Below are 27,561 nucleotides of genomic sequence, written 5' to 3'. Positions count from 1 at the left end.
TGAAAAAAGTGCCATAAAAATAAAAAACTGAGAATGAAAGAACTGTGTTTGAATGGACGTGACGGCTTTACACAGCATGACAGCACAATGTGTACGTGTTGTTGATCTACCACCTATTCACCTTTTCAGTCATCACTAATTTCCTCTGTTTACTTCTGTTTTGGATTCTGAAATTACTATGAGGGCAAATGTATTTGAACACCACATACAAAATACAATGAGAGTTTCAAAACGTATATGCTTTCAGATTTAGGGAAGACCCTTCCTGTTTTAAAACCATGATTTCCTAAAATGTAGAGGCTTAATTTTCTTAAACTTTTATTTCACTGTCAAAACTACAAAGAAAAGATTTTCAGTGTTTTCACTGACCCACTTGATGGTGAAAAAGGGTTCAGCAAAAGGCTGTGTGCAGGTCGGTGGAGGCGTGAGCAGCAATATACCCACCTCGACTGCAATCAGGGATCCCCCAGCAGCGGAAGACACATTGACTACGCTAAATTGGGAGAAAATGGGAGAAATTGCATAAAATATAATGGAAAAGATAGTTAGACAGGAAAAAAGTTTTCAGAATGTTCAAAATTCAGCATTTTGAAACATTACACATAAAACATTTAAATGGTACCATCAGAAATAGGTACAAATAGAGGATCCACCAAAAATGGGTTGTGGCTCATTAATTTATGCCAAATTTTGTGAGAGAATTGTCATCATTTTAAAAAGAATGTTTTTTCACCATCTACCGTACATAATATTGTAAAAAGATTCAGGAAATCTGGAAGGATCTTTCTCCATTTGCAAGGACTTAAACCACTCTTGAATGGGTGTGAACTTAAATGAGAAACTGTCATGGTACTATGAAAAAAGCCTGTTTGTTTGTCCATAAACATTTGCCCACATAGTAATTTATTATTATTTCTCTACCTCTGCTTGTTGTCTTTCTCCATCTTTTTGTGCTTTTGTTGTTCTGTCTCATGAGTCGTTTTTCATTTTTATTTGTTCTCATTTTCTTTGTCCCGATTTTTTCCCCCTCTCTCTTCCTTCTCCCTCGCCTTTTCCACTCTTCAGTTCTTTGCCCCCCTGGCCACTAAGATAAGTTCCGAGTCGTATTTTGAGTCTAAGATGGAAGAAACGCGCAGTTCGGAGATGTCGTGTCAGATAACACGCTGCTGTAATGGAGGGCTGGGAGATTTGGCTCTGCAGGCAGTGATGAAGGGCTTTGAAGACGTGTTTACCCTGGACGTCCCCTCTGTCCCTGTCCTCAACTCGGCCATGCAGGTCAGCATGCAGGCCACACAGAACTCGTCCAAGACCTGCTCCATACGAGAGGGACACAAAATCAGCATGGCCGCCTTTAGCTGGTCCGACAGCAGTGACAGCGAACGGGAGTAGCGTCTCCTGGATTAGTCAGTAATAACCCGGACCTTTTAAGCTTCCTGCGAAGAAATGGTGAAGATTTTGCATCTACCCCGATGTATAGCTGTAGCGCTTTATATGCAGTGCTGATCAGTGCTATTCTTTTGTGGATTTAAAGTAGTTTTCTAAACATAGCATATCACACAAACCTCTTCCGAACAAGCTATTAAAAATGAGTGAGCTCAAAAGGTGAAAGTAGTAATTGTTTCTATGTATGGACTGCATTAGCCAAGCAGGTTCTACGCCTACGAAGTCCTTATGGATGTCATTTATGGCAGATGAAGTGGACGTATAGCAGCGTTCTGTTGGGGGGGGGTTGAGCGAGTGAGCGGGCTGCGTGTCAGTCTAGGGAAGATTCAGTGCTTTTATGACGAAGTGACATTTCGCTGACATTAAGATTGGCCAATTTTAAGCAGTGAGGCTGGGAGACACATGGGCTAGAAAAGCTACCGAGTGATCGAATAACAGGGAGAAAGTGTGTAAGTGAATAAGTGAGCGAGAGTCTGTGAGAGATTTCCTTTGGTAAACAACCCATAATGCTTTGCAAACAGTTATTTTTTGGTAATTTCATAATGCTACTTAATATACAAACAAAACACAGCGTTCCCTAAAGATAACTGTAGTAATGTTAAGTCACAGTTCTGTCCAAAAGTTTAGGCACCCCTGGCCATTTATTGGGTTAATTAATGTGCCGATTACATATTTGTTAATTAATAAATAAAATAAACTGTGGCATGAGCAAAAGTCATTGACACCCTATTAGGTCAGTATTTAGTACAACCCCTTTGCTGATATCATAGCTTGCAAACTCTTTCTGTAGTCAGCGGGAAGTGTTTCTCTTTTTGCTTATAAGATTTACACCCAATTTTCCACATTACGCATCTAGTTCTGACATGTTCTCCAGCTGTCTGGCATGAAAAACATCTTTTAGACTGACACATAACATTTTAAGTAATGTCCAAGTCCAGGGACTTTATTGGCTCTGTAACAGTTTCAAGCTTGCATTTTTGAAGTTCTTCACGGTGGATGTTGATAAATATTTTGAATGGTCATTGAATGGTCAACTAATGACTCAGAGGAGTCGAATGTTGTTTAATGTCAAATTTGAGACTTGCTGCTGAAAGCTTTAGATTTTTGACCGTGCCATAATTTATTTCTTTTCTTCAAAACAATAATATTAAGGAAATTTGTGGTGGCACTTGGCACAGTGGGTAGTGCTGTAGCATCACAGCAAGAAGGGCCTGGGTGTTTCCCGCCTTTCTCCCAGTGAATCAGACCCAGTGCGACTGGTAAAGTGGTGGTAAAACAGGCAGTGATTGAATGAATGAATGAATATCAAAATTTAAGAGCAAGACCTGTCCCATTTCTGTAACTTTATCTGATGATTGTTATTAAATAACAGCAATAAAGCTTTTCATTTTTTGTCATGTAGACTTTATGCTACTCTTTCAATTAAGTCAATGTTAATTAAGTGATTCATTGGGCCGCTCAGGTGGTGCAGTGATAAAACGCGCTAGCACACCAGAGCTGGGATTTCGAATACATCGTTTCGAATCTCAGCTCTGCCATTTGGGGCCACATGAACAATGATTGGCTGTTGTCCAGGGTTCCTCATAACTGGTGCAATTACAACCTCTGCTGGCTGATTGATGGTGCCTGCGCAGAGTTGGGGAATAATGCTGATCAGCGTGTGGCTCTCCGTGCACAAGATCCACATATGAACTCACCTCATGCAGGTGAAAAGAGGCAGTCATTACTGCTCACGTGTCGGAGGGGGCGTGTGTCAGTTGCAAAACTCCTCAGTCAGCGGTGTAGGGTTGTATCGGTAGAGGTGAAGTGTAACGCAATCAGGGTAATTGGATATGACTAGATTATGGGAGGAAATTGGGGGAAAATTCGGAGAAAAAGAGAGAAAAAAAAAGGGATTCATCAATTTTTTGCGGGTGAAAAACTCTTAATTACTGTCATTCAAATGAATCATGAATAATAATATTGAGAAGTCAATATTGTGTTATATAGGCATTTAAAGGGCAATTTAGTTTTGTTTAAATGTATTGATAGAAAATAGATACTACTATTAACTGCATGGTTTGTCAGGGTAAACACATTGTGAATGAATTATATGAGGTTACATTTACGAGTTAAATATACAAATATATTCATAATTATATAATGAAATGTTCACATTCTAGTCTTCACCTTTATTCCTTTGTGGGTATTTGTACTTCTAGTTCCATTGTTTACAAGAATAAATTTTACTCCAATTTAGTGTTGAAAAATTGCTTTACACCAACACAGCCAAATGTTACATTTATGACTTCAGTATTCAGTAATCTTACAGTTTATACCGCTGTAATAGTATTAAGTCAATTGAAAATTTGAAAAAGCCACAGGGCATTTCTGACTCTCAGATCCCGGGTTTTCATTAGTATTTTATTATTTGTGTTCATGCTTGTATGTTTTAAGCTGATTTCTTTTGCCTTTACCCAGATATTTTGCAATAAACTTTATCACAAATGAACACAGACGTCTGTTGAAATATTAATAATATTTTGTATTTCATGTTTTGGGCTGTATAAATGCTTATATGGAATGTTTAAATGAATTTGGAAGTTTCTTTCCAATGTGAGGTTCTTTGTGTTTACATGTAAATCCTTCTACAAACTGCACCTGGTTTCTTCATAAAAGACGTTCCCATTGGTCGGGAAGATTTTGTGCAGTGAGTACCAATTATGGTAAAGGTGAATGAGCTTCCTAAAGTTCTTTGAGACAATACTTTTAATTGAAAGATGATGATGATAAACATAAAAGAGAAGCCAGTACATGGACAGAGTGCACTGCACCCACTGACCTACTGAACTCTTCAGAGCTCTTTAAGGAATTGCAGTAACAATGTGGATTGTGCTGACTGTTATCACGCCTTTCTCCATCCATCCTCTCTGTTCTGTCAGCAGTCTGCTTCCCTTCCACCTGAGAGTATGCGAGTCAGTTGTGAAATACAAGATAGCTGCTTGAAATGCGTTATGATGTCACTATAATTTGGATAAATGTATTGAGCAAAGTGGTGGAACTTTAGTATGAGGCAGATGTTTTTTAATAGTATATCATTTTATTTACTCCCTCTGACTAGGAGTGAAGGGCTCATTTGTATAAACACCACAGTTGCTCTCTGTCGCTTTTTCATTCCTTTTATTTGTCTCAGATGCAAATACTATAAGACAGTGGTGTCCAAACTTTTTTCAAGAAGATTCATATTTGATCATGTGAAAGTGCCCGAGGGCCAACAATCCCTGATGACATTATTTTAAACAATAAAATATAAATGCATAAAAATACACTGTTATTTAATAATTTTATTTTCACACAGCAAACAACAAAGTAACCAAATGTAAGCATTCAGATAAACAAATCAGAACATACAGAACAAGCTACAGTAGACCCTTGAGTTACGAACGGATAACCATACGAACATTTTGGGTTACGAACGATCTTTTTCAACTTAACGTACAAACAAATTTCGGATTACAAACCGAAATTCGCGAAACACGTGACGTCACGAACAAGTTGACTCAGACCATCTCTCTCTCTATATATATACAGTGAGCGAACATTTGGACAGCAGACAGTGTTTTTTCGGTGTTTTCTTTATGTTTTGTAAAAGAATGTGCAAAGGAATTTATTGTATTTATAACAAAAAAGACCACTTAGGACATTAGAAAGGTTAGGTAAGGGGGTGATTTGGGAGGTCTGGCACGGATTAATTCTATTTACATTATTTCATTATTTTTACATTATACATTATTTTTTATGGGAAAAATAGGTTTAACTAACAAACATTTTGACTTAAGAACAGCCCTTTGGAACCATTTAAATTCGTAAGTCAAGGGTCCACTGTATCTGAATTTCTAACCGAAATTTAAAACTTTCAAAAACTGAGAAACTCAGAGACTAAAAGACAGAGTGCATTTACTGAAAAGAAAGGTTAACGTAGCTTTAGAATGACACAGGAACACCGACTTTCTCTAAATTATTACTGGTCATTTTCTCTATTACTGAAATTGTAAGGTTGTTTTAGTACAATACATCATGATAAAGTTTGTTCCAGGTCATTGTTGTTTGTACAGCCTGTCTTGTTTTTATCTCGTCATATCATATCATACGTCTCATTCATGGTTTTGCCGCTTCTCATATGAATGCGTACTTACACAGTGTTGCAGCCACCATCTGGTTAAAAGAGGACTTGCATGTTGAATTTGTATGATTTATTATTTTTGTTTGACTGTGCTGGCGGGCCACAAATAGTGCAAAGACAGAAGACGCGGGCCTTATAAAATCCGACCTCTGGCTGTGATTGCCTGCTACAAGAGGTCTACTATTCTCTCTTATTCATTTACTCTCACAGCAGTATTCTAAATTACATTATGTGAACATGATGCAGTTTGGGTTTGACTGGTATTTGCCTTTTTTCACATTCATCCCCTGGAGTTTGTTGAGACATTTTATACAAAGTGCTGTGTATTTAAGACGGCACTGCAAACAGACCAGATAAGAATAATCTAGTGCAGGTGGACTGCCTTTATTTGTCATACTCACATACACATGTGTACATAACAATGAAATTCTTAATATTCGCAGATCCCAGCTTGTTCAGCCTTCATGGAGCCAAAGGACCAAACAGTGGTTGCATAGCAGACCTGGAATTCGAACCCACAACCTTCCAGTTGATAACCCATAGTTCTACCCACTTGGCTACTGATTTCCCAAACACACTGTGTAGTGTTTAATATTTAATGTGCATTTATATAGAACGTACAGTTTATTGCTGTGCAGTTTTTGAAGTGTGTGTTATTGTACACATGTACTGTACATGTACAGAATTTGTGTGGATATAAGTAATATTTAATATTATACACTGAAAAAATAGAAATAACAAGGAAAGAACATAATAAACTCAAGTGACTGAAGATGAGTCACTGTACAGAAGTTTTATATAAACTTCATTTAAAAAATAACTTTGAAAACACATCTAAAACCAAATACAATAGTATATATATACTATGAAAACTATGAGCTGCCCAACTCTAATGGCCTGCATTTAATCCTCACTGTTATGTACTGTGTGTGTGGCTGTGTGTAGTTTGACATGTTCTACCTTCTCTACCACCTAAGATGTGTTTGTAACTGTGGCTCATATTTACAGGACAGGGTCCAGATGTTGTGATACATGCAAGGACAAAGCAGTCGCTGAAGAAGAGGAAAGAATGTATAAATAAATGACTTTCTGTTTTCTCTCTGTAGCTTCTTCCAAATCTGGCCATACACGCTTGGACGGAGGAGCATGTGGTGAGTATCAGCAGCCACTACACATCGTATTTTAACTTTTATTAGTGCAGGTCTATCTAATGTCATCTCAGTGGAAATTTGTTTTCCAGGAATAGGCACATGGCAGGGTGTATACACTGATCAGCCATAACATTAAAACCACCTCCTGGTTTCTACACTCACTGTCCATTTTATCAGCTCCACTTACCATATAGAAACACTTTGTAGTACTACAATTACTGACTGTAGTCCATCTGTTTCTCTACATACCTTTTTAGTCTGCTTTCACCCTGTTTTTAATGGTCAGGAACCCCACAGGACCACCACAGAGCAGGTATTATTTAGGTGGTAGATCATTTTCAGCACTGCAGTGACGCTGACATGGTGGTGGTGTGTTAGTGTGTGTTGTACTGGTATGAGTGGATCACACACAGCAGCACTGCTGGAGTTTTTAAATACCCTGTCCACTCACTCTTTTAGACACTCCTAGTTGGTTTACCTTGTAGATGTAAAGTCAGAGACGATCGTTTATCTATTGCTGCTGTTTGAGTTGGTCATCTTCTAGGACACTGCCCACAGGGCACTGTTGGCTGGATATTTTTGGTTGGTAGACTATTCTCAGTCCAGCAGTAACAGTGAGGTGCTGAGAATGACCCACCATCCAAATAATACCTACTCTGTAGTGGTCCTGGGAGAGTCCTGACCATTAAAGAACAGCATGAAAGGGGGCTAACAAAACATTCCAAACAGATGGACTACAGTGCTTCTATATGGTAAGTGGAGCTGATAAAGCGGACAGTGAGTGTAGAAACAAGAAGGTGGTTTAATGTTATGGCTGATCAGTGTATATTCACGATGTACAGTAACTATTAACTCAGAAATATCTGGATATGATGTCTATTAAAACAAAAAAACATTTTAAATGGAAAAGACAAGGTTAAAAATAAAGGGAAAGGTCTTTTTCTTAGTGCCAAACTGTACCAAGATCCTATTTTTGTTCCTGTGTTTTAATATGTCATATGTTGAGTTTGTCATGTTACTCTCAGGTGTGTGTTGGTTTATTTTAAATACTCGTTTCCTTATATCTCCTTATAACACATGCTAATAGGTGGACTTTTCTAAATTGCTTTTAACTCTGATTAAGTGAGAATAAATAAATGAATTTCTCATACCCTGTGACATCCTGGCACCCCATCCAGGGTGTATTGCGCCCCATCCTCCCAGGCTTTGGACCCACAGACAACTGGCTCAGAATTAAACAGTTACTAATGATTATTACATGATTAAAAATATACTACAATGTATCAAGTAAAACAAAACATGCAGATTTACTATTTTATTTGTTGTAAAGGTTTTTGATTTTCCATTTCACAGCACTTCTGGATGTCACAGATTTTTGGGCAAGGTGAGAATTTTTATTCTGAGATTTTTATTTATTTTTATTTTATTATGTATTATTATATTTTATGGTACATGCAGCATGTGTTATGTATTTTTGTATGCGTCTGACCTGGTTGTGTTGTAACAGGGGAAGCAGAATGTGAGATGCAGCTTTATGCTGATGTTTTTAAGCAGAACCACATTACAGGGCAAAGACTGCTGCTCCTCACAGAGGCGGATATAAAAGACATGGGCATCACCTCTAAAGGGCACATTATACATCTAAAGGTAAGTCGATGATGTACAATAACAAAAATAGGCCCACAATAAATAAAATGTGAAGAGCTGACCCTTGAAACACATAATGAACTGCCTAGATTTGTTCAAGCCAGTTTGGTAATAATATAGCTTACCTACAATCTTAAACAATGCAGTTATGTGTTTTAGCAGTTATGTGTTTTAGCAGTTATGTGTTTTAGTTAGCGACAGACCCTGTACCCGCAATAATGTGATGTGAAGTGATTATAAACAGTGCAGTTATGTGTTTCATTTATCCTGTTAGCAACAGACCCCGTACCCACATTTGCAATGATGTGATGTGATGTGATTATAAACAGTGCAGTTATGTGCTTTATTTATCCTGTGAGCGACAGACCCAGTACCCACATCTGTGATGATGTGATATGATTATAAACAGTGTTGTGTGTTTTTAAGAAATAATATTCATCATTTCTTTCAGGCTGAAATTGAAAAATTAACAAATGATTACCTGGCACTGTTCCATTTCCCACCATTAATCAAGGTATGCTTTTAAAAATCTTCTTTATACTGGTTTAATTTTAGGTTATGTGCTTAGTTATGTCAATAATATACAGTAATATAGATATTTCTTCCTCTAAAAGATAATAGTATGTGCTCGCCCTGTTACAAACAATTGCAGATGGACTTATTTATTCATTCATTCATTTATTCATTCATTCATTGTCTGTTTTACCACCACTTTATCCTATTTGGGTTGGGGTGGGTCAGAACACCCTAGACAGGTCACTATTCCATAATGGGGCAGACACAGTCACACACACACATACAATTTTACTATCTCCAGTTGGCCTCTGACATGTATGTGGCCTTGTGGGAGGAAACCAGAGCATCTGGGGAAAACCCACACAGACACTAGGAGGAAATGCAAGCTTTACACAGAAAGGACCCTGGCTGCCCAGGGAACTTAAACCCAGGCTGTTCTTGCTGTGAGGTCACACCACTGCCCACTGAAGAACTGTGCCCACCACCTAAAATGTATATTTCTTAATAGTAATAACGACAATAGCTATTCATTTTAATCAGAATTTGGTGTAATTTGATTTAACTAAAGTGTAAATTGGCGGCACGGTGGTTTGGTGGGTTTCACTGTCGCCACACAGCAAGAAGGTCCTGGGTTCAATCACCAGGCGGGGAGGTCCGGGTCCTTTCTGTGTGGAGTGTCCAGGGTGTTACTGTGTGCCTTGCGCCCATTGAAAAGCTGGGGTAGGCTACAGCACCCCCACCCTAACTGGATAAGCAGTTAAGAAAGTGTAAATTTAAGAACCATTAATGCAGTGAATGAAAAAGTCAGAATCAATTAGTGATTTTTTAGCGGTCCATAACGATGTTTCTTGGTGTTCAATTTTCGTCTGCTTTCATGTTAAACATTCATTAATAGATTTATAAATTTAATGTAATAGATTTATGTTTTTTTAAAGAGTTTTACTTGTTAACAAATCTCTGTATTGTAAATGGTTCAGCTGCACTCTTATATAAATAAATGTACAAGCACTTCCACCTGATTTACATGTTTACCATGGAAACAGTGCAGTGATAAGACAGTCTTGACAAAAATTACATCCTGCAACCATCAGGAAAACTGGTTCCATTTGTTTGCATTTAGCATCACATATTCCTAAAGGCACTGTTATGTTCGGTCTGTTTGAAATAGCATGTTAAGACATGAATGTTTGATGTATGTCTTGTTGAACTGCCTCTGGTCTCTTTCAGGATGAGTGGGAGAAAGAGGAGGACGAACAGGCAGCTTGGACTAAGACTGTGAATCTGGAGCTGGTGTTTGGCTACCACTGGAAACCAGGAACTGGCATAAAGGTTAATCATTACTATAAACTACAAAATTAATTAATTTTCATCATCAATTTCAATCATCAAACTTCATGCACTGGAATGTAGAGAGTTGAACATATGTAGAGAAAGGACTGTTTATAATCTGTAGGTCAGAATTAATTTATTTGATTTAAACTAAATGCTGGTCAGGATAGCAGGCATCATGGTGGCTCGGTAGGTAGCACCGTCACCTCACAGGAAGAAGGTTGTGGGTTTGATTCCCAGGTGAAACAGTCTGGTCCTTTATGTGTGGAGTTTGCATGTTCTTCCTCTGTCTGTGTGGGTTTCCTTCAGGAATTCTGGTTTCCTCCCACAGTCCAAAGACATGCAGTCAGTTAATTGGAGCTATTTAAATTGCCCTGGGTGAGTAAATGTAGGTGTGAATGTGTGTGTGTGTGTGTGCTCTGTGATGGACTGGCAACCTGTCCGAGGTGTTGCCGAGTGAATCGGAACCACTGTGTTCCTGACTTGGATAAAACAGTGGTAAAACAAACAATGAATGAATGTAAGCGAGTGTGAATGGGTGAGTGTATGATGACTGGAGAAGGTCTGCAGCCTATATTTCTTGGATAAGCTCTGGACCTACTGTGACCCTGACCATGAGACAGTGGTAACTAAAAATATATAAATACCACATTTAGTTTGAAGATTTAGTTTTTGATTTAATGTTTGTCATATTTATTAGTTCATTTTCTGGAATCGTGATAATACAGACTGGACAGGGTGGCACTTTATTGCAGGGCATCACAACCTCAGTTAGGGAATCACACCTAGGGGTGGTTTAGAGGTGCAAATCCACTTTCTGCATGTTTTTGGGATGTTGAAGGACACCAGATTACCTGGAGAAAACTAGTGTGAATATGGAAGAAATTGGGGCGGCACAGTGTTTAAGTGGGTAGCACTGGCGCCTCACAGCAAGAAGGTCCTTGGTACGATCCCCAGACGGGACAGTCCGGATCCTTTCTGTGTGGAGTTTGCATGTTCTCCCTGTGTCTGCGTGGGTTTACTCCAGGTGCTCTGGTTTCCTCCCACAGCCCAAAGACATGCAAGTGAGGTGAATTGGAGACACAAAATTGTCCATGACTGTGTTCGATATGTGACCTTGTGAACTGATGAATCTTGTGTAATGAGTAACTAACGTTCCTGTCATGAATGTAACCAAAGTGTAAAACATGACGTTAAAATCCTAATAAACAAACAAACAAACATATGGAAGAAATTGTGCAATTTGGGAAACTCTTCAAAGTAGAGGATCGAACTCCAGTCCAAAGGTCCCTGAAGCTGTGCTGCACCAGTTAATTGGTCTTTTGTTCCCCGTGTGATGACCTGTCGTCAGCGTAGAGAAGCGAGACTCCTAAGAGTGTCAAGATGGCGGCACTTACTTGAAGTTGCCATTTCCTAAAGTAGAGCCTCACGTTGTTCTCCCTATTGACCACCGTCTCACTGAGCACATTTTCTGTTTGCAAGATTGATTTTCTTTCTTCCCCTCTCCGTTAAAAATAAACAGAAAGCAACGATAAATAAATCTTCCATTTGAAGTGATACATAGCATCCACCCCCTCTTGCTTGCGAAGGCTTTGTTCGGGTCTCAAAGAGGCGAGAAAGGCCGCTTCTCCACTCGCTGCTCGAATTTAATCAAAAATGGTCCATTTAGCCAGAAGTCATTTTCTTTTAAAAAGGCAAATGTTATTTAATCTTTCAGCTGTTCATTGTCCCATCATAAATAGTCCCCTTTCAGTGCGTGCGGCGGGGCTGAAGCGAGGCCGCTAATTGCCTCCCATTTCTCCTGACATGTGGTGGTTTAGAGGGGAGGAAACTCAGCAGGGAGAAGGAAACAGGAGGCTGAGAAAATGAGAGCTAATTATTTTCCCCTGCCTGGTGTCAGGCTCTGTGTCAGCCTTGTTTTTACAAACTGGAAGGTTCTTTTGGACTAAATAAAACAAACCCGCTCTGCTCACTTTTCCCCACTCGCTTTCTCTCTCTCTCTCTCTCTCTCTCTCTCTCTCTCTCTCTCTCTCTCTCTCTCTCTCTCTCTGTCTCTCTTCCTCTCGCTTTCTCTCATTCTCCACTCGCTCTTCTCTCTCTCCTCTCGTACTTTGCTGGCGGTGTCACGGTAGCAGCTGCACTTCTCAAAGACTAAATGAGGGGCCTGCGATTGTGCATTGGCCATCTGACAGGCAGCGAGTGTGCTGTTAATGAGGATATCAGCGCTGAGTTGAGGGAAAGGTGCTGAATTATGTATGAGGCGTCATTAGATGCGCGCCGCGCTGGCCGCCATCACACCGCATTGTTTCTGCCGGTGTGATTAGGCCGGGCCCAACAGCGCCGGGCCAACACGATAGCAGCCTGTTCCAATAAGGAGGAGTCTGGCACCTTAGCAGCCAGACACGGTTACTGACATCCACGCGCTGAGGACCTCTGACATTGCCGCTTTGAGACGGATCCAAGGAACGCACATACACACTCATGCATACAATACGTCCCCCGAGCACACACACACACACCCCACACACTTGTGAGGATTTACAGATGAGTGCGTTGGTGTTGGTGGCTCTCCTCGAATGGTTTCTCCTCTGATCACAGTACACAGGCGATTGGCTTGCTACAGGACCAGTGTGCTTTAAGTAATGACCTATGAATGGCGACCAGGCCCTGAGGAATAGACGGATCATTATTGCTCTGTCAGCATGTGCCCATAGGGATTAGTATCTCATATTTTTTCCTAGTTTAGCATTTAGCTTTAGTGTAGCTTAGTGTACGGATTAGTGTTTCATATTTTTATGTAGTTTAATATAGGGTGTACTATTTCATGTTTGTTCTTGTTTAGCATTTAGCATTATCTAAGCCTAGCACAGGGTTTAGCTAGTAAGTTCTGTTTCCCTGGTTCTCATATTTCCTGTCTGTGTTTGCCTGTAGTTTCTAGTGTTTTTGGTCAGTCATTGTGTTATTCAATAAATTCAATATGTATATCATGTCTGTACGCCTGTGTACTGCCTGTAGACCTGATGCACATACGCATTAGTGTGACAACCCAACAGCTTGAGTAATTGATAAATTAATCTAGTACTAAATCAACAGTTCTTTGCAGCTTTAGTTGTTTGTGACAAAAGATGGGGAAAATATAGTAAAACATAACATTTTATTTATATAAAAATAACATTTGAGCTGTTCAGGTGGCGCAGCGGGATATTCCACTAGCACACCAGCGCCAAGATTCTGAACTCCTCGGTTCGAAACGGCATTGCCACCAGTCAGCTGGGCACCATCTAGCGGGCATAATTGGCAGTGCCTGCAGCAGACACGTTTCTGCTAGGGCAGGATGACCAGACTATGTGGGTGGGGTCTTCAAACACTGTTTAAGGACCCTGATTGGCAGATAGAGATGCGCCTGTGCAGAATGCATGGGTGAAAGGGGGTTCACGCTGGTCGGAGGAGGCGTGAGCAGCAATATACCCACCTCGACTGCAATCAGGGATCCCCCAGCAGCGGAAGACAAATTGACTACCCTAATTTGGGAGAAAATGGGAGAAAATGCATAAATAAAATAATAATAATAATAAAAAAAACATTTTATTAGGACCCTAGTAAATTAGGACCTAAGAGTAAAAAAGGTTTTGCTGCTAAAACGTTTATTAATTCATTGATATGCCAATTTACACACAATCTATTGTTTTCTTAGGGATGTGCTATTGATGTAGCTGTAGCATAAGAATAAACTGCTGTACTATACTGTAAATTCACTGATGTTCTCAAATGTTGAATTCAGGCAGAAGCCCAGAATCAGTCCAGAGTTTGCCTCTTTAGTTTTAACTGATGCTACAAGGCTAATGTTGCTGACATTCTTTACTGCATTTAGTAAATGTACCAGTGAGTGATCAGTATTGCACCTAATTTCTTTTGCCTGTCTAAACCAGACGTAAACCACACACAGTATTGTTGCGGAGAGTTTGTTGGTTGTCAGGTTATCAATCATCCACAAAAATGAGATAATAGTTAATTCCACACAAATTATTGCATCACAGTTCTGTATGCAGTAGTGACATCAAATTAATCAGCAGTATTATTGCCCTCCATACTGTTTACAGGTTCTGACACCATTGTTTTATTTAAAATCCCTTCATTTAAAAGTAGGTGTAGACTTTTCTGATTATTGATCTAGATGACATATCCAGCAGCACATAGGGCTCATGGAAATGTAGCTACCCGCTCTACACATCAATGTCATACTTAAGACCGTACATGACCGTACCAGTTTTGTTTTGATGGGGCTTGAGCCCCTTCCAGTCAATAGTCCAGTTATTTAAGCATTGACCCACTACACTACCCCCTGACATCTTAAATACACAAAAGAACATCTGCAATCCATGTAAAATCAAATCCATGTATTCACAACAGTCTCTAATAATCAACTTTTCTACTTTTTGTAGGACTGCAAATGGAAAATTTACCTGGAGCTTGATGGTGATGAAATTGCCATAACCTACATCAAAGATGTTACCTTTAATGCAAACAGGCCAGATGTGGAAGTGTCAAAGATGACCAAGGTACTTTGTGGCTTAATTTCAGTAATCTAAAATATTATGGGTTGTAAAATGACATATAAAATGAATGTACATTAATTTCTTCTCAGCCCCCGTTTGTGATGGAGAAATGGATTGTTGGCATATCTGACAAACAGACTGTTGAGTGCATCATAAATTATGAGGTAACTCAGGATGAGGTTGCCTCATCTCTGCTATATATTTATTCTGCTTCTTAACAGTGATATTTCCATTCAAAATGTCATGAGTAAAATGCAACTAAAATGAATTTGAAAGTCTAACATCCCTTCTTTGGGCAAATCTGGAATCATTTTTTTTTCCATTTTTCTTACATTTAACTTTGTAGATTAGGAATAACTAAGCCATTAAACAGAGTTCTAGCTCAACCAACAGTGCAGTCTATATTTTTTAATATTCTTATCCATTCATATTGCATTTGTACTGAGAACTGGAAGAAGATTGTAGAGTTTGGTTCCTGTTTGATCCTGTGATTTACTCACCAGTGCTTATTGTCTCATCAGGGTGATGTCAGGTCTCCTAAAAGCACAAGACATGTGCACTCAGTGCAGTGGAGCCAGGCCAGTAGGGCTGATGACATTATAAGTGTAGAGCTGCTAATAGTGTCAGGAGCAACAAATGGAGAGGGAAACAACAGGAGACCTTCCACCTCAGGTAAGAACCTTTACTCATCATGACCATAATGGAGTGAATAAAAGGTTCATCTCTAGTGCAATACATTCCTAAGTAATGCTGACTAATAGAATGTTATATATTAGGTCTTATTAAAATTTCCAGATGTGTTGTTTATGTTTTGTACTATATGATTTATATTATCTTCTAGATGTGGATCCTCACTGGATTTCCAGTCTGAGGTCAAAGCAGCTTAGAGAGAACCTCAAACAGGCTCGCAACAGTGCATCACCACTCACTGGTTCAGATAACATGACCCTTCCGCAGTTCCTGACTGCTTTCGGCAACCAGTCATCATACGCCTCTGCTGTACGAAGATCACCCAATCGCAGTCCACTTTCACTGTGGGCCAGCTCCAGAAGCTCCTCCCCTACACTTTCAACCAAACTTTCCAACCTTCATCTAGGGTCAAAGGGCAGCAGCCCATCCAGCACAACGTCAGAGAGCACATCAGAAAGAGAGCGCCCTCGTAGTGATAGATCCATGTACAGCTATCACAGAAAGAACTCCTACAGCAACACTTTCAACACGGCTGGAGGAGGAGAGCGGAGGTTTTCTAGAGGGGCTAGTCATACACATCAGGGTGGATCTAAAGGAGGACGACCACGGACAAATTACGTAGTACCACAGAACCAATCGCGGATTATTCCAGGGATTGCGACAATAACAGGAGGAGAAAAGCAGAAAGAAGAGGCAGAGGATGCCAAAGCCACAGATAGTGGGTGGATTAAAGTAGAACGCAAAAAGCCTTCCAAGCCAGACCAGAGACAGTATAGAAACCGCCCACGGAGAGGAGGACGAGGTGGAGGTGGAGGAGGGCGAGGATGGACCTAAAGGCTTTTATGCTGGATGTGAACTGAGGAATCATTTGAATATTTAAACCACTATTCCAAAGAATTTAAAACCATGTTTACAGAGGGTAAATATATTAGTAAAATACCAAACAGAAAAGGGTTTTATACTGCTTATGAAATCAATATAATTCTGTTTCTATAAATTGTAATTACGAAAACATGTTTGGTATACACAGAAGTTTAGAAGCTTATTAATATAAAAATAGTTTTTAAAATGGCACTTTCAAAGAACGTTAATAGGATGCCAGAATATTTTGAACAAGGTGAAGATAAAAAGCTGCAGTTCTGGTTTTACATAATTATGAATGATCAGGCAGGCCTTCAGTCAATAATACTATGTGTAAGGTTAACTAACGTGTAATACTAAGACAAAAACACATTACTACAGGTAAATATGTAACATTTATCAGAAACATTCAGTGTTTTATAATAACATTACAGTTAAAGGATTACATTGGAAAATATAGTCGGTACATATACAACAATCACTACACTAAGCTTTATGGGTTAAGTTAAGGAATAGGCAGATATTCACTCAGAGTGACAAGTGGTACAAATGTGACGTTTATAAACCTAAGACCACTGTTAAACCTAAGATCATTGATATTTTGTACATCGGGGGACTTTTATGCAAATACAGCAGGACTATGTTTTATTTGAAATAATATATTAAATAAATGAATTTTATGTAAAGATGTAATAAATTAATGAATTTTATTACATTATTTTTTTATCAAGTTCAGTCCAATATGACAGCTATGGTTTCTATCATGTAGATAAAACACAGCTATACATCTGAATGTTACAGCTAGTAAAAAACTTTAGTGTTCTTCTGATGGCAGGAATCTGCACATTGGAACCAAGTAATAAAGGGGTCCTTTTTGCCCTAGACTTTGGAACCTGTAGGTACATCATATTTTTATATGTTTTGTGTACAGTTGTTAGAATACAGCTTACAAGACCTAAACTCACAAATGTTTTCAGTATGACAGTTTCAATATTTAATTCTGTGTACAAACATTGCAAAGGAAAGGTGAAGATATGCAGTTGTTATTACTAGTGATAATTAAATGTTATGGAATGTTATATGTTAGCCCTGTGTATGTGTTAGTGTGTGTGTCTGTGTATGGATGCTTCACTATATCAGTGATCTTGATGTTTTTTTGTCTCAGGTTTAATGTTAAACTACAAATAAACCATTACACCAAAAATATCATATCACTGGGTCGATAAAGGGTCTAAAATAGGTTTTATATATTTACATTTACATTTTCAGCATTTAGCAGACGCTTTTATCCAAAGCGACTTACACAGTGAGCGGAACACAATGAGCAATTGAGGGTTAAGGGCCTTGCTCAGGGACCCAACAGTGGCAACTTGTTGGTGGCGGGGCTTGAACCGGCAACCTTCTTGTTTACTAGTCCAGTACCTTAACCACTGAGCTATCTTTGGCCCCTATATATTGGCCCCTGAGCTATATATTTACCTATAAAATGTATTGATATTTATTTTGAAGCAATTTATCACCCATAAAATGTCACGTGGTGCAAACATTCATTTGTGGAATAATGAAAAAGTTTAAACTAAGAAAACAAGTTTACCAGTTATTGTGCTATTAACATAAAGACACTTTAAAGACAATTGCAAATTTAATAAACGTGGCCAATTTTTTCCTTATTAATTGTAATGTTGTTTAAAATTTTTTTTTGCTACATGCATGCAACTCCAACCTTATCTGAGGCTAATAAGGCCACCCCTGGGAAGATTCCTGTTAACTGATCCATTATTTCAGTTTGGAGATGGCTTACTGTGTTTCACTGGAGTCCCATAACTTTAAAATGGCTTTGTAACCTTTTTGGTCTGGATTATTTATTTTTTAAAGAAACTTGCCCTTTATGCCCTTTTTAAAACTCTATTTATTTCTAAATTTCAAAAACAAATTAAATCACTTTTCTACATAGTCAACTTCTGATGCATTTTTCCAGCATCGAACCAACTTTTTTTCTTCTTCACCTTAAAGCTTCTTTAGGCGTCCAAAAAGGTGAAAATCAGATGGTGCTAAATCCGGACTATAAGTGCTCTCTGTCAGTCTCTCAGAAACAACCAATTCTTACTCCTCCCGCCCCCAACGTTTTCAACCAAAATAAAAAAACCAAAAAACTTTTTGAAGATCCCTTATAGTTCATGTTCAATGTGCTGCTTGTTTAGGCAATTATGCCTATTTTATATTCACCAGAACCTGTAGTACTCAAGCCTGGGTGTTTCTAGCTTAGTTAAACTCGGTTACAAATAAATTGTTTAACTGATTAATTAATAAACTATTACTTTTTTCACACCATTTGGTGTTGAATAACTTTTTTAGAAGACCTTTTGTTAACAAATGTGATGATCATTTAAAACCTGTATTTTGTGTTTACATAGGCAGTCTTTGTTCTGGCATTATTGTACAATACAAAAAGGTTTGGGCAATATACCATTTACTGGCACTACACGTTTACTTACTTACATACTCCTAGAGCAATTTAGAGTAGCAAATCCCCCTTGTTTTGGGAGGTAGGAGGAAACCATAGTACTGTGAGGAAACCCACACAGACAGATGGAGTGACCAGTGGCAAGAACTAGGTTCCCAAAACTCATGTCAAGGTTCCCAAAACTCATGTAGCTTTGTGGCATCTAGTCTTTAATGCACACCAACGTCCGGCTCATTGTGAAAGCTTCATATATTAAATCATGAATCATTTAATTAAAATTACAACCTCACCTACTGACATTTTAGACCTAATGCAAATACAGTGTTTACTTAAAGGAGGGATTGTAGCATTGGTGTAAATAGGACCTCATGGGCCCCAGTGCAAAAAATATTTTTGGGCCCCCCTCAACAGATTTCATATATATAAAAGCAATGTGCAGTTCATGTCGTGGAGGGGCCCCCCCCCTTGCCATTAACTGAGCTGCTGTTAAGTACACAGGGTGAGTGAGCAGACTCACTGAAACACTGATTTGGCTGAACCGACTTTACTCCAGTCCGTGAATCTAAGTAATAAGTTAAATATTCCAATAAACAAGCGGTTAAACTCACTGACGTTCGTTATGTGGCTGATTTTATGCACATGCTATTATTATTATCAGTAGTCAAGGTATAGATTAGTAATGCAGCATATTTTCTTGTAAGCAAAACAACAACAAAATATAGTTATATTATTATTAAAATGCAAATGCTTAAAGGCTACTTTAGTACTGTACCACTTAAGGAGTATCATAGCCCCCATGGTAATTTTAAACCCTTGATCCATTAATATACCCATCTGATTGGTAGGTGAGTCCACTCCTCTCTCCTGCATGATCAAGATTCCACTTAGAAAAAAGTGTCAACTTGTCACTGATAAGAGAAGTGTGAGGTGCCAAGAGAATTAAGAAAGAAGGATTTATTTACAGAAGATGAGTGCACAGAAGACAAGTGATATTTGGATGCAGTAAATGCATCGCAATCAGAACGTCAGTACAAGTGACTCAACTGACCCAAGTAAACTGGATTACATTACTGAGTGACTCAGATTAACCCGAGTCCATAAAATGAACCGAATTTACCACAAGACATGCAGGTGAGGTGAACTGGAGACACTAAATTGTCCATGACTGTGTTCAGTATAACATTGTGTGAACTGATGAATCTTGTGTAATGAGTAACTATCGTTCCTGTCATGAATGTAACTAAAGTGTAAAACATGACGTTAAAATCCTAATAAAGCAAAAATAAAACAAATTTGATGGGGTTTGGGATTTCATGTTGACCCAGTTGCACAGTGTGGGAAGTTTGCCAGTGGAGCTGAGCACCGCGCGCGCCTCACGCCCCCTTATGCAAACAAGTTTGGCGCCACCGCTGAAGGTCCTAAAGCTACTGCATTCTTAAAACTCTACGTCTCCAATATATTCCAATTACTTTACCTATAATAACATGTATTATTTGCCAATACATTGTCATAATAGATTTACAGTATCGAGGGGCGATTTTCCCCCCAAAATTGAACCGAATTTTTAAAGAAATTGTTATGGATCTTACAGGACTTTGTGGTGGCGCGTAAGGAGACCACGCCTCCTGAAAATTTCCCGCGAACATTTACAGTGTAAAGCGTGCAGCTCACTGTTTCTCCTACATTTCTGATTCAATCTGAGGCTGAGTAGGAAATTAACTGAAATAACTTGCACGATGCCCATCAAGGTATGTATGCATGTTAGTTTATTGTTGTGATTGCACAGGTATTTTAACTGATTTGGTTAGTTTCCTCTGGTGTGTTGTGCAAGATTGTTGGATCACTATTGCTTGCACGCCACGTTTTAAATGTGGAGTTTTATGGTATAGATGAGTTTTAATCTGGCTTTGTTGGGGGTATTTATAATGCATGGATCCTAAAGTCGCCCGTTTCTTAATGTGTAAAATTTATATTCCATTTTGAGCAATTGAATTGTCTGGAAATAATAAAAAGTTCTAGGGCTGGGCGGTATGACGGTACATTCGGTATACCGTCTTTGATTCCTCATACCGTATGGATTTTTTTCCACATACTGCAGTATAATTAATACAACAGCTGTAGGCTCCAGTAGGCAGCAAATCATATAATCATATAATATTCCTCTATAGACAGCTGAGGGAGAAGCTTTCAGAGCAATAATTAAAACAGTGCATTCCAGGTTTGTCTTATGGGGTGAAAATACTTCAGGTCAGTTGCTAAACCAATGTTTTAAGAGAACTAGAGTATATATAGATATAGTTGTCCACTTTTCTACAATAGAACTGTGGTCAAATTGTACAGTGGAGTTTGCAAACATCAGAGAGCTACGGGTACTTGTACAATACTTAAATATTAAATAAACAATAAATTATTTATTGTAACTGTTTGATGTGGACTGATTCCATCATATATTGATATATTGTGCCATTTTATGGGGCCAAGCAAAACTTATAGAACTCAAAACCTTCATTATATACATTGTGAAGTTAAAACTTTTTATATTCTATGTACTTATAACAGTAGATCAAGCCACAGACATATAAAAAGTCCCAGTAAGACACACACAAACCATACCGTGATATACCGTGAAACTGTCAGAATCTTAAATACTGTGATTCCAATTTTTTCGTCATACCGCCCAGCCCTAAAACCTTGCAGCGCATGGCTGATTTTTCTTGCTATTGCATTGAATTGTATTGTTTAAGATAAGACTTTATTGATCCCCTTAGGGAAATTAACTTGTTACAGCAGTAGGAAGTCAGGAAAAACAGAAAGAAATACAACTAAGTTAAAATATTGCACACATAGTGTGTAGTTGTTTACAATAAATAATAATAAATTACATATTGCACTTCTTATTACACCATGAACATGTAAGTATAGGTATGAGTGACATATATTGCATATTATTATTGTTGTTTTTTTGCCAGTGTAAACCAAGACAACGCAGACTCCTAACTTGGGAAGATTTTTCTTTTTCAAGAATTTTCTGGGTTTTTCTTTACAATATGATTTTAGTATGTAGTGGATTCTAGTAGGATTCTTCCTAGATCAGTTGTTTATCAATAGTAAAAACTGCTAAAATTAAAGCCTCATTACAGTTGTTATTCAGTGTGGTCACATTTAATAAAAATCATAAAGGTAATTTTCAGGATTTGTGATTTTTGGATTAGTTCTGTCTGTAAGGACAAGCTTTACCCTGATTTTCTGCTCAGCTCACACATTACTCTGCTTATTTCCCGCCACAGAGACAGCAGGCCACGCCCACTTCCACCAGAATGAACCTGAGAAGCTACAGGAACTCCGCCCTGGTTCCGATGGAGTCTTCTTCATCTGAGGACAGCTGTGATAGCTTTGCTTCTGATGGCTTTGCACCCATGGTAACTACTATCTAACTTTATTAAACCCTATAGTGCTACTATACATTTATTGTCTGTACAGCCCACTGAACTGCCCACAACTGGTTATTGTTTTTTGTGTGAAGTAATTGTTAGCCTGATGTTCACTTAATCTTGCATTCAGGTGTTTCTTAGTTAAGTCTGATAGAATAAATGATTCTCCTAAATGTCATAAATTCTGTATTTTATAACTAGAGGAACTATTACTGTATAGCAGAATTCCAGCTTTGCCATGATGCCACTGTTGGGCCCTTGAGCAGGACCCTCAAACATTTCTGCTCTGTTGGTGCGGTTCAATGGCTGACTACGCTATTGCCCCAGCTTCCTACCAAGCTGGGATAGATATATATATATATATATATATATATATATATATATATATATATATATGGGGAAAAATTCATTTTACTCTGTGCATTATGTTTCATTTGCTTTAGATAATTTTTATGTCTAAGGACATTTCTGTGTAAGGGTTTCTATTCTCTACATATGTTGTTTCTGTTCTATAATAGTATTATAGTATAGTGTGTGAATTTACAGCATTTAAAAACTGGCTTTATTAGTTACTGGTTTTCTACCATGGTTCAGTATTGCATTGCATTTCCAAATATAACTAAAATTTCTGACATTGTAGTTGGACAGATGTTTGACTTGTACTTTACCCTCACAGAAAAGGCCTCTCCGGCAGACTAGAAGCTCCCCTAGAATCTCATCTTTAAAGGAAAAAGTCACTGGAACCCCACCAGTGTCTGAGGAGGAAGCCTGTAGTGACTTTGAGGAGAATGAATTTAGTAATGACATGAATTCTATGGTAAGTGGTGGCAAATTCCCTTAACTGCTCATTACAGCTTGTATATTTTGAGTACTCGTAACCTTTCACTAAAATTGATTTTGTGCTTTTTAGAAAATGGATTCAGACTCTGAGATGTCACAGCCCCAGAAGAGAGCTCGTCGCTCCTTTACTCTTCAGGTGGCCATGAAGTTTCCCACCAAAAAAGCTAATCGGAAAGAATCAGCAAACCATGAGCCAGTTTCTGAACCCAAAGAGAGACAACCAGACTCGGATGAAGAGGATTTTATTGCAAAGAGAGCACTGAACATTAAAGAAAACAAAGCTGTGGTGGGAATTGCTTAAAATTTATATATATTTTTTTAAACTCAGTAAAATACACTTCTTAAATGTATAATTTAAATGTATGTGTGTATATCTATATTTATCTCTGTGTGTACATACATGTACCATCAAGGAGATGCTCAAAGATTTCATTGTGCACTGTGCAATGACGATAAAGGCATTCTATTCTAACAAAACATTTTTTCCTTGTAGTTGGCTAAACTAATGTCCGAGTTGAATAAAATGCCTGGAATGTTCCCCAAAGAGGCATCATTATCTGCAGCCAATACAGTAAGCACAGTTAATAAACAAGTGATTTAATAAAATCCAGGATTATTCTGGTTTATTTGATTTGAACCGGCATGTTTTTTGTGTAGCCTCGTCGTGTGCCCTGCCGTTCTCTCGGAACCCCTGGAAATCGAAGGCAGAATCCGGAACGCTCGTCACGTCCTCGCACTCGCTCTCGCTTGCTCCTGGAGGGTCCAGCCTCTCCCGCTCCTGAAGAAGAGTCTGAGGACCGGTTTAGCCTGGTGCGCAAGAGCCGACACAGTGAGGATGATTATGACGATGAAGTGCCGGTGAGACAGATTACATTTAATGCAGTTTTTTAGGGCTTAAATGCATTGCAAGCTGGTCAGTATTTGACTTTTAGCTGTGTTGGTTTAGGAGCCACGTCGTAGGCGAACCTACACCGGTGCTCTTGCCATCCCTCACGTGGTGAGGCCTGTTGAGGATATTACCCAAGAGGAGCTTGAAAATATCTGCGACAACGCTAGGGAGAAGATCTACAATCGTGCCACTGTAAGTCACAGTCGCACCACACTTTGCCTCTCTATGGAACTAGGAGCACGTGCCTGAACTTAACTGTGGAGAAATGGTAGAGATTGCCATTCATAAGCTTATAGTAAAACATTTAGTTTTTAATTGTCACAGAATTGGCCACACCAGAGTAACCTACCAATACCTGGTAAAAAGAGAAAACCCACCAACCTGTGAAACCTGCCAAACACACAACAAAATACACAAAGGAAAGACAAGTGCACATGCCTGAAACCATAAAAGAAATCCTTACACAAGACAACACAAGAACAGTAGTAACCTACCACACAGAAAATGAGTGGAACACCCAGACCACCAACAAACTCCGTGAAATACACCCAAACATCAATGCTAAACCAAGAATTCACCAGGGACGACGCATAGATCAAGTCATATACGCAAGGTGCCGAATCGGCCACACCAGAATAACCCACCAACACCTGGTAAAAGGAGAAACCCCCCAACCTGTGATCTGCCAAACGCCTGTAACAATAAAACATATTCTGATGGAATGCCCCAAGTACACCAAGGAACGAGAACAAGTGCACATGCCTGAAACCATAAATGTTCTTACACAAGACAACACGAGAGCAGTCTTAACCTACCTCTCAGCCATAAAAATAAAGATAAATATAAGATGGACCAAAATATAAAGACAGATACATAATATCTATTGTTGCCATTAAATGACGTGTTAAACAACCTTGCAGCCATAAAAATCAAAATATAAAATGGACCTAAAGACAGATTTAAAATACCCAGTTCTGCCATTAAATGACGCACGTGTTTAACATGGTGTAAAAAACCCAAATAAATAAATCGGTCATTTTTTTTTAACAGATGTTAAGTCTCATTTTATTAAAACTGCGACACTATAAAAGAAACTTATAACACAGTTTTAACCTACTTGTAATTGAAAATATATTAAATATATAAAAATATAAAGACAAGATAAAATAGACAAACATACCTATTTTTCCATTAAATGACTCGTCTTAAACATGGCATTTACACCCAAATAAATAAATTAAAACTGCAGGTGAGTTTTAAAATGCATTTGATTTTCTTGAGACAAAGTAAATTCTTGTACTAAATCGCCTAATAGTGTCTAATTTACAGCTTCTCGAAGGCCATTACAAATCATCCAAGGTGTGAAAAACATGCAGAGCAATTACACAATTCAGTTCTTGAATGGCAGCTTTTTTTATTTAGGGCTGCAGTGGGTCCTGTGCCAACTGCATGCTCTGGGCTGCCAATCCTTTGCTAGGCAATAGTCATTTACCTGCACCTGGGAGCAACTAGGCATGACATTCACCTTTTGCTTCAGGAAGTCAACTGACCTGAAGTTGTTGCATTTGACAGCTGAACACTATGCAATTTACAGTGGTAGCCTAGTGGGTAGAGCTTTGGGCTTTCAATTAAAATGTTAAGAGTTCTAACCCCAGCTCTGCCACTGAGGGCACTGTACAATGGCTGAATGCCCTCTGACCCCAACTTCCAACGAAGCTGCGATTTATGTGGGAAAAGAATTTAGTTGTACCATACACCTGTATAAATGGGCGCACAGTGGCTAAGTGGGTAGCACTGTCACCTCACTGCAAGAAGGTCCTGGGTTTGATCCCCAGGTGGGGCGGTCCGGGTCCTTTCTGTGTGGAGTTTGCTTGTTCTCCCCGGGTCTGCGTGGGTTTCCTCCGGGAGCTCCGGTTTCCTCCCACAGTCCAAAGACATGCAAGTGAGGTGAATTGGAGACACTAAATTGTCCGTGACTGTGTTTGATATAAACTTGTGAACTGATGAACCTTGTGTAATGAGTAACTACCGTTCCTGTCATGAATGTAACCAAAGTGTGTAAAACCTAACATAAAAAAGGATGTTAAAATCCTAATAAACAAACACCTGTATATATCATAAACAAAGGTGTTCATTCTATTTTATGCAAATTTGAATGTTTTGTAAGTGCCACTGTTAGACTTTTTTTTTTTTTTGTAGGGTAGCACCTGTCATCAGTGTCGTCAGAAGACAATTGACACCAAGACTAACTGCCGCAACCCTGAATGTGTGGGGGTCAGAGGTCAGTTTTGTGGCCCCTGTCTGCGTAACCGTTATGGAGAGGAGGTCTGTGATGCACTGCTGAATCCGGTGAGTATGCAAATTTTTTTTTGGGACTAGTTAACATGGCTTGCTCGTGTTGCCTTACTTGCCATTTGTAATCTATGAAAGTCAGAATGATTTCACAGGACCATGTACCTCTGTTGCAGGACTGGCAGTGCCCCCCATGCAGAGGCATTTGTAACTGCAGCTTTTGCAGGGCCAGAGATGGCCGCTGTGCTACTGGTGTGCTTGTCTACCTGGCAAAATACCACGGCTATGACAATGTCCATGCTTATCTGAACAGGTAACATTTGATTTGTCATACATGTCGAAAAATGAAATAATAGAAATGAGTTGTGCAGAATCATGAGCTTTTGCTTCTTTCACAACAGCTTGAAGAAAGAGCTGGAGGAGAGTGAAGAGCACTAATGGTGACGACTGATTTTCTCCACTGTAATTGTTGGATTGTGTTTTTCCAAGGTTGGAAGATGTGCAGATTTCTGTGCCTTTTCAGTAGATGACAAAGTCTATAAGATTTTAATTTACATTGTTTTAAATGTAATGCTGCCAAATGCCATTTAATGTAAGTGACAGCATTTGTTTTTAGCTGTTTGGTGTCTCACAGTTTTTTTTTTGTTTTTTTAAATCGGTAGTTCAACCCAAGATGGATCTGCTACTTAAAATAAAATCTAAGTTAGACTTCAGTTGCACAGTTTTAAAGGTGCATCAACAAGTAAATATCATTTAAATAGTATTTTTTTGTAGTAATAGTATTTTTGCTATTAAATGTTGATTAGCAAAGTGTTTCACCAATTAAGTTGTTTTTAATTCCTTGTGGTTTGTAGTTGGATCATTAAAATGCTCTGCTTGCAATGATTCTCATTAATAACCCTCCTTACACACTCACTCCCACCAGGAGCTGTGCAGTAATTTTGGACTCTTCTTTGTATTGTTTTAACAAGCTTACACTGATCAGCCATAACATTAAAACCACATCCTTGTTTCTCCACTCACTGTCTATTTTATCAGCTCTACTTACCATATAGAAGCACTTTGAAGTTCTACAATTACTGAATGTAGTTCATCTGTTTCTCTACATACCTTTTTAGCCTACTTTACCCTGTTCTTCAATGATGGTCAGGACCCTCACAGAGCAGGTATTATTTAGGTGGTGGATCATTCACAGCACTGCAGTGACACTGACATGGTGGTGGTGTGTTAGTGTGTGTTGTGCTGGTATGAGTGGATCAGACACAGCAGCACTGCTGGAGTTTTTAAATA

At 38.7% G+C, this 27,561-nt stretch overlaps 2 protein-coding genes across 3 annotated transcripts in view; both read left to right on the top strand.

Moving 5' to 3' along the window:
* Window positions 1-16,440, top strand: part of map3k20a (mitogen-activated protein kinase kinase kinase 20a) — a 37,710-nt gene extending 21,270 nt beyond the window's left edge. The window contains exons 12-20 of one of the 2 annotated variants that reach the window (XM_063005667.1): window positions 6,712-6,756; window positions 8,110-8,140; window positions 8,264-8,403; window positions 8,855-8,917; window positions 10,147-10,248; window positions 14,691-14,807; window positions 14,894-14,968; window positions 15,326-15,476; window positions 15,646-16,440. In XM_063005667.1, coding sequence (XP_062861737.1) covers window positions 6,712-6,756; window positions 8,110-8,140; window positions 8,264-8,403; window positions 8,855-8,917; window positions 10,147-10,248; window positions 14,691-14,807; window positions 14,894-14,968; window positions 15,326-15,476; window positions 15,646-16,328 — 1,407 coding nt within the window. In that variant the 3' untranslated portion in view covers window positions 16,329-16,440. Of the gene's footprint in view, window positions 1-1,065; window positions 2,346-6,711; window positions 6,757-8,109; window positions 8,141-8,263; window positions 8,404-8,854; window positions 8,918-10,146; window positions 10,249-14,690; window positions 14,808-14,893; window positions 14,969-15,325; window positions 15,477-15,645 lie in introns of those variants that run through there. The other variant, XM_063005666.1, reaches the window with a different exon arrangement.
* Window positions 16,441-20,482: 4,042 nt separating this feature from the next.
* Window positions 20,483-27,303, top strand: cdca7a (cell division cycle associated 7a). The gene is made up of 10 exons (XM_063006379.1): window positions 20,483-20,567; window positions 22,107-22,238; window positions 22,927-23,067; window positions 23,161-23,376; window positions 23,584-23,661; window positions 23,748-23,948; window positions 24,037-24,171; window positions 26,179-26,328; window positions 26,448-26,584; window positions 26,673-27,303. The coding sequence occupies exons 1-10, from the start codon at window positions 20,556-20,558 to the stop codon at window positions 26,707-26,709; spliced, it is 1,239 nt and encodes a 412-aa protein (XP_062862449.1). The 5' UTR covers window positions 20,483-20,555; the 3' UTR covers window positions 26,710-27,303.
* Window positions 27,304-27,561: the final 258 nt, after the last annotated feature.

The sequence above is a fragment of the Trichomycterus rosablanca genome, chromosome 12 (genome assembly GCF_030014385.1).
Source record: "Trichomycterus rosablanca isolate fTriRos1 chromosome 12, fTriRos1.hap1, whole genome shotgun sequence".
Taxonomy (NCBI): domain Eukaryota; kingdom Metazoa; phylum Chordata; class Actinopteri; order Siluriformes; family Trichomycteridae; genus Trichomycterus; species Trichomycterus rosablanca.
Note: the sequence above shows the minus strand (reverse complement) of the source record. Positions and strands in the feature narration are given on the sequence as shown.